General features: G+C 37.9%; 1 protein-coding gene across 1 annotated transcript; it reads left to right on the plus strand.

Annotated features, from left to right (window-relative positions):
- Positions 1-9,383: 9,383 nt before the first annotated feature.
- LOC116178752 lies at positions 9,384-10,088 on the plus strand. Its single transcript, XM_031498337.1, has 2 exons — positions 9,384-9,533; positions 9,587-10,088. Exons 1-2 carry the CDS (start codon positions 9,489-9,491, stop codon positions 9,977-9,979), a joined length of 438 nt encoding a protein of 145 aa, XP_031354197.1. The 5' UTR covers positions 9,384-9,488; the 3' UTR covers positions 9,980-10,088.
- The last annotated feature ends 1,200 nt before the right edge of the window (positions 10,089-11,288 follow it).

The raw sequence follows: 11,288 nt of genomic DNA on the forward strand, positions 1-11,288 counted from the left end.
CTCCCCTGTACAATCCGGCGTAATGAATGCCGTTTTGTGTTTCGAGTTTTCAGATAAGGGCAATTGTAGAAACCCGTGCGCCATGTCTAGTGTTGTAAATAACTCGTTTCCACTTAAATTTTCCACTTGTTCATCGATTGTTGCCACAGGAAAATTTGTTTTAACAGTTTGTTTATTTAATTTACGGTAGTCTACCACTAAACGCGGTTCGCCCGATTTTTTATGCACTAGTAAAACCGGACTCGCGTAGGCAGATGTTGTTTCCTTAGCAATTCCGGTTTTCTTCCACTCATCCACAATTTGAGAGATAATTTTCCTCTCTTTCATACTGGCTCGATATGGTTTGCAGCGTACTGGCACGTTGTTATCCTCGATGGTCATCTCCATTACATTTGTACAGCCTAATTCTTGTAAGTTAAATGCGAAACAATGTCGGAATTCCTTGCACAAATCCACCAATTCTGCAGTTACTTCCGGTGTTACATCTTCGTCAATATTAAGCATTTCTGCTGTAATCTCAACTGTATCTGTGTCCGTAAACAGCTCCTCCAATTCTTCTCCTTTGTTTTCTATAACTCCCACTACAGCTCCTTCGTTTATTTTTACTCGATTGTTAGTTGGATTAGCGATTGGTACCGATACGATTTCCTCGCCGCAATGGACGTCGATGTAATTAACACTGTTTGCTGCTACTTCGTTTTCCTTCACGCTTCGCAATTTCACTCGATTTGAAGTTTCCTCTACTATTTGCAAGTTCTTAAAAGGATCACTGTTTCGATTACCAAAGATTAATCGGTCACCGACCTTCGCGTATGCTATGTGCTCTAGTTCTGTGAATGACCTTCCAATGATAATGTCTAGACTCTGCACGTTATTTGGCACCACATAAAATTTAATTCTTTCCGCGGTTACATTGTCCACTTTTACATCCGTTTCTATATATTCTTCACAAATTATTGCTGCTGCATTTCCAAAACCATATAGTTCTTGACGTTCGCGTTTTACATTTTTCTTATCGACCACTGCATTTTCTTTAATTGTGCACACTGAACTGCCAGGGTCAATAAGCGCTTCTATTCTTACTCCGTTTACTTCAACTACGCGTAGGAATTTGTCGATGTTGTTACCACTAGTTGATCCCGGTGATGCAATTATGAGTTGCTGCTGCGCCTCGGTTTTGTTTCTCAAAGGGCACTGTGCATGCCTATGCCCGCTTTGTTTACACTTGAAGCAAAGCTCAACGCCTTGGGGCCTGGGGCACTTAGAAGCATAATGGCCTATTTCCGTACAATTGTAACATTTTATTGTCTGTTCGGTAGTTTTCACTTTTGTATTGTCCTGGTTCACGTCACGTTTTTGAAAACTCGCTGTTTTCCCTGAATCCGCGGTCCACTTCGCATGCCTCGGTGGTTCTCGAGGCGATTCTGCGCTGAATCCATAACCCGATACACGATAAAGCGTTATTACATCATGTAAAAAATCGTCAATGTTCGCGTGTTCTTTCACTAAAAGTCCCGGTATCACATGTTTTCGCGATAAGCCCGTTGCGATTTGCTCTTTTGTTTCCCGAAATGATAGTTTAAGTTGTGAGCACAATTTGTGTTTTTCGTGGAAATACGTCTCCACACTTTCCTTTGATTGTTGGACTCTCCTTGTCATGTGTTTCCATTTTTCTGTGAGGCTCTCTTCCATTACGAATGTTGCTCGGAATTTTGTCTCAAAGTCTGACCAGTTCTTGATCTGCGCCCGCCTCGTCCGATGCCAATCACGAGCTCCACCGTATAGGTGAATTCTAGCGGTCTCTAACTTAAATTCTTCTGGCCATTTGTGTAATAAAGCGCAACTATTTATTGTGTCGATCCATTCCTCGGCTTGTATTCCACAGCTACCCCCGAAGTCTCCGATCGTTTTGTTTAAATCTGGCATAATATGGTAAACGTTGTCCCTTGGTCCCGTGTGTAATGCTTGCGCCTGTGCTTGGTTATTCCCCATTACTGATAGTAGCTGGGTCATAGTCGCCATTTGTTGGATCATTAATTGCGTTAAGTCAGGGTTACTGGAATCTGGGAATACAGTATTTATACTCTCGTTAACCGCATTTTCCCCACGTGATCCCGTCACTTGTCCCAACTCTTCCACATACGCGTCCTCGTTGTCACCATCACCCGCCATCTTCTTTTCTTTTTCTCGCAATCACACAGCAAAAGCGAAAGAAAATTTCACGATTTCTAGAGACGTTCTTGAGTTATAATTATTCCACTTCTGATAATGTTGTCGCCAGGGGACAAATAATTAATACACACGCCAGTATCAGGATTTAATATTTCATTGACTACGATTTACGAAACGAACTACAATAATTGGCCAGCACACACTCTCACAGAATCGCCGCTTCCCTCTCCCCTGCGCCATCTATCTTCCCTGGTGCCAACAGAAGTCTTGGCGACAACCTGTCGGCGATAACAAGAAATTATATTCTACTATTTAGGTTTACGTCACCAAAACTGCGAATGTCGAGAATACGTAGTATGATTTTACCTCAAGGTTGAGAAAAGCAAGGTTGCACATTTCAACTTCCCAAGGGTTTTGAGGTACGACTAGCGTAATTGTTGGATGTTAAACGAATCAAAAAAGTTAATTGTTAAAAATGGTCGATTTCCGTAATATAGCGCCATTTTAGGAGGCGAATTAACTAGGAAAAGTAAGTCGGGACGCGTTACTAAGAGAAAAAGTCGAGACACTTAGCGAAAAGCCATGTTTGGCCACTGGTTCCCTAGAGCTAAGTTTTAATTCGTAGAACACGAATCATTGTTTACAAAATATTAAAATATCGCACGCGTTTCAACAGCAAATTTTTCATCATGAGCGAACAACAGCTGTAGTAACTGTTTAGCCCATCCTCGACCGACTTCAGCTATCGCCTTGAATTTCGACTTGTCTTATTTCATCCTATTTGAAGGAGTCGTACATTGGCGCTAGCATTCGTGGTCATATTGAAAAATTCATACCTCGTCATTGTTTAGGAAATATGGTCCACTGGAGGGTATGCTTTCCAAATTGCCATAATATTGAGAACCATATTCTTGCACAGTTTTTTCAAGTGCACATCTTAATTAAAATTTGTCGAACTGTCTTTTTGCCAGTGATTAAATTTCAATAATACTCCTGATGTTCAAACGAAGGTCACCGCGAACAACCTAATCGATTTTTTTTAATCCATCATCACTACAAATCCCTCGACCCTCTTCAAATTTCTTGTGCCACTCCCAGGACTCGAGTAATCATCACGGTGAACTAATAGGAAACATTCCATAAGGCTCCGTGGCCGTTTTCCGAGTGCGAAAAAATGTTAGGGTAACTCATTGCTGCATTTAGCGCAAACCAAAATTCGGCGCAGGGAATCCCAAAAGACTCCGTGATTACTATCACTTTTATGGGATTGTTCTACTGTTCGTTGTTATCGAGTTAAAAAAAATTCCTGGTTTATTCTGTTAGGTTTTCCACTTTTGCCCTATTTTTCTTTGTTCTTGCGTTTTATGTTTTTTGTACAACCTCTTCCTTCTCGTTTTTATAAAATTTTCTGCGCTTCAAGTCACACTTTTATCTGATAATCCCTCAGATACCTATCTCTCGTCTTTTGAATTTTGAGTTATTAGTCGCTATACTCCTATCGTGTTTATTTGCCGTTATTTATTGCAATATTTATTTATTTCTTTATTTGCCCTTTATTTTTGAGTGGGCGGGGTTTCAGCCAAGGCTGCTCTACCAACCCAAACCACTATACATTTACAAATATCCATGCCCGAACCCGGATTCGAACCGGGACCCTTAGCACCACAGTCCAGTTTCAACTGAACTGCGCCACACGGGCCGGCATATCAAAGAGTTCACCAAAGATAAAATACATGCAATACAAAAGGCTTCAATTTTCCCAAAGATTGTTATCTTTAAGAACAAAAATATCCAGGTGTTCCTTAATAATTCTCGTTTATTTTAAACAATATTATTATGTTACGATGATTTTTCTAAAAGATAATTCGACTTAAATGGATATCACTGTACATCGTAGAAAGAATGTCCTTCAGCAGATAACACTATTGATAGAAAATTAAGCTCGGAACGGTCTCCTTACAACAACAAACATACGTCAATTTTTTTCATTACGCACGATTGTAGGTTGTAGGATTGTAGATCATGCGTCTAATTTATAGGTTAACCCCGTTTTCAGGGAGGCCGTAGAAAAAGGTTCAAAACGTTTTTTTTTGTTCTAACTGAAAAGCTCAACCCCTTTTTTTGTTATTGTTGCATACGCGCCGGAATAAGATGGCACTTAACGTAAACAATAACCTTTTCCAGCAATAAAATGCGATACCGATGGTGCTGGTTAATTCCCGGAAGTCGCGTGAAGATTTCCGTTTCGAGAAAAATCTCCACAATCGCAACTTGGTTTTATGATTCCCAGAAGACGCCTACTTTCATCCTGGCAAAGCTCGCATGCTTATTAGAGTGACGTTTGCGACATTAGCGAGCTTGCAAACGAGTGATCCTATTGTTTAAGAGTGCTTTGCATATGGCGTAATACCGTTGTCATGTCCATGTCGCTGATAGTTGCATGGATTGCGAAATCTGTGAATTTTTTCTATTTCAAACCCCATGGTTAACGCTACCGTGAGTCAGGACTGACCGCCCAGATGTTCTTCCCAAAATAATCCCTTCCTCTTTGGCTTTTTGCAAAATGGCGTAGAGTAATTAATCGCACCACGTTTTTCTGAAGATCAAATTTAATTAACGGTACTCCTCAAAGTGCATGAGCTTCAAAACTGCAATTCCCATAATGTGGACGATGATGTGACAACAACATATTTCTATATCAGCTATCCAAACTCTACTGAGATAAAATTACCTCTTTATTATTATCCTACGACTGCAACCTAAGACTTCCGAAAGCTATTATGCGAGCAACACTATAGAATTTAAATACGCAGAACAACTATACGATTGCTAACGTTGAAATGGCCAACTTCCTACAAATCTTATACCTATTACTTGAATTTCGAAAAAATTACGTCTACACTTCGGCAACCACCAAACCTAGAACAATGCGCACCCTAAAAACTTTCCGAAATGACGATTGCGGCGTAGGATTCTTCGCTAATTTAACAGTGTAACGGACTCCTCAGGACATTAAGGTATCAAACGCAATCGGAATAACCACTTCGTTTTGTGTTCTTCGAGGAATACTACAATTACATTAATTTGACTATAATTATTCGACCCAGGTACGTTTAATTTGGTCGCACTCGATACCAATATGCGGCAGTGCCAGATGAGGTTGTAGTATCGCTTTTAACAACAAACACTTGCTCGAATTCTACCTTCCACCCTACAGACTACAATGTTAATTGCAATTACTGAACGTAACTACAATATTTGCATTGCTCATGAAACACAAATGTCCTACATGTAGACTAATAATTTCTGATCGATTTTGTCATCACAAGGGTGATGTTTTTTTATTATTCAGTTCATTTAAAACCGCGTTGTGTGTAAAATCAAGATAAAACTAAAACACTTTTCGTGTCACGATAGAATTTAAACGAATCAAACTGCGTACTCAATAGTCAACCATTTTGCAAGCTCCTTCCAATTTAAAATCCAATTTGTTTACAATTTGGAACACGGTAACATTAGTGATGGTAATTGTTTAAGATAAATGGCAGGCAAATCTGTATGAGAGAAAAGTTTTTCATTTACCGTAAAGTTTCTAAACGAATGTCTTGTGCGTGGATAAATTTACATTACCCAAAAATAAATTAATTTTTTTGTTTGTTTTAGGTAAGCCAAACTGGGGGGCTTTATTGAGGCCGCTTAGGTATGTATTGAACGTCGTATTCCTACGAGAACTTAATTATATAATTTTAATAAATACGATTTCTAAATGCATCCACTAAATCTAAATTACCGAAGACAGTATCAATTAATTATAGGTTTATGGGATTGTCGAATATTCTATAAATCCCGATAGACGACGAGGCGCCTTAAAAGATTAGTCATGGCGATAAGAAACAAAGGCAGATATGACGCATTCTTTCCGGGAAATATGACGTGTGTGTTCGAGAACATTATAGAATATTAGGGAGCGTTCAGAAGCGTTCTAGAAGTTTCGAGAAAAATTTGCGATATAAACAAATCGAATTGTGCTTGAGCCAGTTCTAACAGCGTTGACCTAGGGGGAAACAACTTTGAATTTTCGGTGTACACCCCTCTGAATTAATTTGAATTAACGTGAATTAATTTGAATGAATGTGAATTAATTTGAATTAGCGTGTATTAATTTGAATTTGACTGTTTGGTGTACACCAAAAATGGTACTTGTTCCCCTTAAGAAAAATTCGTTTCAAACAAATCATCGATTCCTAAAAAAAATTGCCCTTATAAATCCACAGAAAATTCGCTTCAGAAAATTTGGATGCGCTTAAAAAATCGCCCTTGGAATGTTTCATCACTAAAGACTGTTCACGGAAAAGTTTCTCACTGGAGATTTTCGCTATAGAAAAATTCTCATCTTGAAAGTGTAGCCTCGAAAAACTATTGTGTTTGATCTTCAAAGACTTGTTCCCGGAAAATTTCTTCTGGGAAAATTCCCTATGGAAACATTCGCTTCCGGAAAATGTAGGCTTGAAAAAGTCGCCTTGGGGATATGCGCACCGGACAACCCTTTCCTGGAGTAAATTGTATAACAAATTTTTATCCTGGAAATTTAGCCTCGAAAAAATCGCCCTTGGAATATTAGACATTAAAAACACGTCTCCCCCTGGAAAAATTCTTGTCCTAAATATTTGAACACGATAATTTGTCCCCAGAAAACTTAGCCTCGAAAAAATCTCTGTTGGAAGATTTGACCCACAAACACTCGTCCTGACAAAATTTGCCCTGGAAAATTCGTTTCTCGAAAATCGCCGATTCTTGTGAAAAATCGCCCTTAGAAATCTCCTGAAAATTCGCTAGGAAAAATCGCTCTCATAAAAAAAGGCTCGTAAAAATCTACCTTCGCTAGAATACTTGCGTGAATAATTCCAGAAATTTTGATGCGCTCTAAAAATCGCCCCTGGAATATTTGACTCCTAAAGACTTGTCCGAAAAAAATATACGAGACAAATTCGCTATGAAAAAATGGCTTTTTTAAAATGCTTCCGTGCAAGATTCAACACGTAAATTCATACAGGGAATATGAAAATTTCACCCCCAACAATTTTCGGGGGGGTTCTTCCTGGAAAACCTCTTTTCTAAAAAATTCGCCTACCGAATAAAGTCGTCCTTGGAATATTTGACTCCAAAAAACTACAAGGAAAATTGTTCTGGGAAAATTCACTATGGAAAAATTCTCTTCCGAAAAATTTACCTACCGAAAATGTAGGCTCCCAAAATTGCCCTTGAAACATTCGTTCAGAAAAGGAAATTCATCTACAGAAAATATTGAAAAAATCCTCTTTCGAATATTTGGTCCCCAAAAAATCGTCAAAGAACAATTTGCGTTGGAAGTTTATGCCCTAGAATACTCGCTTAAAAAACTCGCCCCGGAAACTTGCGTGGAAAACGTGTCTCCAGAAACGTAAAAAAATCGCCCTTGAAATATTTGATCCGCAAAAATTGTCCCCTCAAAATTCGTCTTGCGAATATTTGTCGTGGAAAAATTCATTTCCAGAAAATTCGCATAGGGAAAATTTAGCATCCAACAAAATAGGCCTTGGAATATTTTCGTCTCCGAAAAATTCGCCCTGGGGAAATTCTCTATGGAAAAATTCTCGTCTTGAAAATTTGAGATTGATAAAATTGCTCTTGGAAAATTTTTCCCTGGTATACTTGTGTAAAAAATTTGTCCCCAGAAAAAATCCGCCGTTCAAATAATTTTACTCGCAAGCTCTAGTCCTGGTAAACATTTGCTTTGGAAAAATGCTACATGGAAACAACTTTGACTGTTTGGTGTACACCCCTCTGTGTTAATTTGAACTAACGTGAATTAATTAGAATAAACGTGAATTAATTATAATTAACCAGAATTAATGTCAATTAACTTGATTCAATTTGAATTAACGTAAATTAATTTGAATTAACGTGAATAAATTTAAATTTACGTGAATTAACTTGCATAAACGTGCATTAACATGAATTTACGTGAATTATTTTGAATTTGAATTTTTGGTGTTCACCAAAAATGGTACTTGTTTCCCCCTAGGTGTTGACTATCCCTCGGGCAACGTTAGAGTAAATATTTGAATACATTAACCAAAGTGTCCAACAACTGTGCTTGATAAATTAATTTTTTTAAATTATGAATTATTGTGATTATTGTTTAGTGCTCCGTTAAATTGATCCACCACTGCTTTTAAATAAATGACATCTGGTTACCAATTTCGGAGATGTTTAATTTTGCGGGAAATTCAAACTTTCCACCAGAGATTGGATGAGATCAGAGCTTTTAAGAAAAGGAAACCGCACTCTTCAATATTTTTGGAACCGTTTCCGGTCGAATCCTCCATATACTTTGAGACATAAGACCCTTGTCAATGTAATCGTTGAACTTTTTTTGAAAAAGTTCAGCAAATTCTGGAGATCTACCTATCCATTTTACTTTCCATTGGGCGAATATTTACTCTTCCTTCTACATGAGTCCAGTTTCCCATCGTTGCCTTTCTTGACCGTAGTTTCTTGAAGAATTTTGATAGCAATTTCATCTTCTTTACTTTTTGTTGTTGGAGATGGTTTCACTTCAAAAAATTCAAGAGAAAATATTCTTGTTCAGTGGTAGAGAGTCGGGCTACATAGCCGTGAGGCCGAGTTGTCGAACCTGGGCTGAGGTAGGAATTTTTCATTTGTGGCAGAAATACGTATTTCCTTGGATCAGTTTGGAGCATTCTGTCGGCTACTCCGACCTAGGTTTTAGGGACAATAAATAAATAAGTAAATAATTTCTTGACTCAGGGTCAAACTGATTAGCAATATCAAATGGGTCGTCAACTGCATACCACCCTAGTAAATTTCTTATCGCTACAGTGGTTATCACAGGCACCAGTTCCAATATTTCACGTGCGGTGACGTTGTTCACTGATATTGCTTTCATTATTCTGAAAAATTGCGAGGACGTCGCTTTAATTTTCTAATAGGCTTCTTTTGTCCTGGTCCCAGGTTTTATCTTTTATCCTGGGTTAAGTAAAAGTCAAATAAATACATCTACTATAAAACATTAAAAAAAAAGCTTACAGGGTGTTTTTTTTGGTAGGTCCAAAGTTGCAAAACTTCATTATTAAAAAAATCTCACTTTTTTTTAATGGAACACCCTGTACATTTTTCTGTCATCTTTTAGCTCTTCCAAAAACCTTCAACTTTTGATAATCGGGGAAAAAGGTCAAGTGATTAACGTGATAACTTCTACGATAGGAGTTGTTTGTATAAATATCTACAAATAAGCGATCAAGACATCAACCAAGATGAAGGCTTTCTTACGTTTTGCATTATATTGGTGCGTCACTCAGGTGAGTGATATTTGACATTTGCTCCAGAACACCCTAATCAGCCGATCCATTAGGTGCTCTCTGCGGAATTCCCCGAAGAGCTTTTGGAAGAACACGATTATGAATGTTTTAAAAAGCTAAACCTCGATAAAAACACATTCTCGTCATACTTCGACGATAGGTTAAGGTTGGTCCATCTGGACGAGACCGGAATTAAACTTTTAGAATGCGTACTTAAGGACGGCAACTACTTCACCCCCGAGGGTAAACTCAACAAAGAGCTGATGGTCAAAAGGATAGCGAAATGGCTCAAATTTATGGTTAAGTGTGATCCTGAAGGAAAGGACTGGGCAGCTTTGGCTGCGGAATTTTATGAACACTGTGACAAGATAAAAGGTGACAACGGAGTGGAACTGACGAAAAAATGGAATAAGTGTCTTACAGACAAAGCTGATACTATCGAATAATAATAACAATTAAGTTACTCAATGTTATTGTTTCTTTGAATAATGTTTAATGATTATATTTTTGTACTATTAACTTTAGTTTACAATAAACAACAATACATTACTAAAAGGGTGTGATCCTGAAGGGCCCAACATAAAAACTTCAATTATGGATGTGTGTTAGCAAATGGCGTTAGTCCACAATGTAACACTTTAATTCCGGTCTGAACTACTCATCATTGTTCCATCAAAGTACATCCTTTATTCTGAGGTTTGGCGCTTCCACACATTGCTTCTGGGAATCCTGATGTTTATCTACCCAAAATTTACAAATAATCGCAAGATGTTAATCGCTCCTTTGGGCCTTTTACCAAGTCTAGTTTCTTAACTTATTTGTAGCTTTCATCACCCGTCAATGGAAAACTTCTTAATAAAAAAATTCCAGGAAAGATAAAACCTGTTTACTATCAATGCCTGACCTTTCTGAAAGCAAGGGACAAACAAATTGTTGTTCCGTCAGATCTATAAATTTCCAAATGGAAAATTTTACATTTACTTATTTTTCCTCCGCAAAACTTTCTGTATTTTTTCTGTCTACGTTTAGCTTTGTTATCAAAGGCGTTTAGTTATTTTTAGAATTCTGAATCAAATTTGGTGGATGATTTGCTTAAAAGCCTATCAAGAAGCAATCATCTAAGTCATCGGCCTACGTTTTGACGGACAGACGAACAAGACACGCCCACAATATAATTTTGCTATATATATTATTTACTAAAAGTAAAAAGGCATGGGACGCTCGAATGCTCCTCTGGTAGTTGGCTGTAGTTTCCTGTTTCTAGCAACGTAGGACCATTGATAAGTTCGCACAGGCAAAAAGTAGGTATAGGTATTTCCTAGGGTATTTGTGGAACGTAGGAAAGTTTTGAATGAAACGGTCGCTTTATGAACACCTCATAATTTTGGCAGTTAGATCCGGACCAAATGTTTGGGCACTTTCTTATGCTGACTGCGTGTATGGTGTATGGTTAGGGTTCGAACCTCGCCTGTTCGATTAAGAGTCGACTGTTTAATGCTCTAGGTGACAAAGGGCTTTCATATAATGTGTGGTTAATTATTGAAGACAAAAAAAATGCTGATGATTCGGTTTATGAATGTTTATGTAGGCTATTATTTACGAGAACCTCAAGAAAGAATTTGAAGTTTGTCAATTATATAAAAAATGAAAATGAATTGTCAGTTGCAGGTCAATTTGGGTGTAAAAACGTTCAAAAGCTTGACCTGGATACTCCAGAAGCGGTTTGCTCTGATATTCCTTATGCCGTGTTATTTT

Source organism: Photinus pyralis, unplaced genomic scaffold (assembly GCF_008802855.1).
Source record: "Photinus pyralis isolate 1611_PpyrPB1 unplaced genomic scaffold, Ppyr1.3 Ppyr1.4_LG8, whole genome shotgun sequence".
NCBI lineage: Eukaryota > Metazoa > Arthropoda > Insecta > Coleoptera > Lampyridae > Photinus > Photinus pyralis.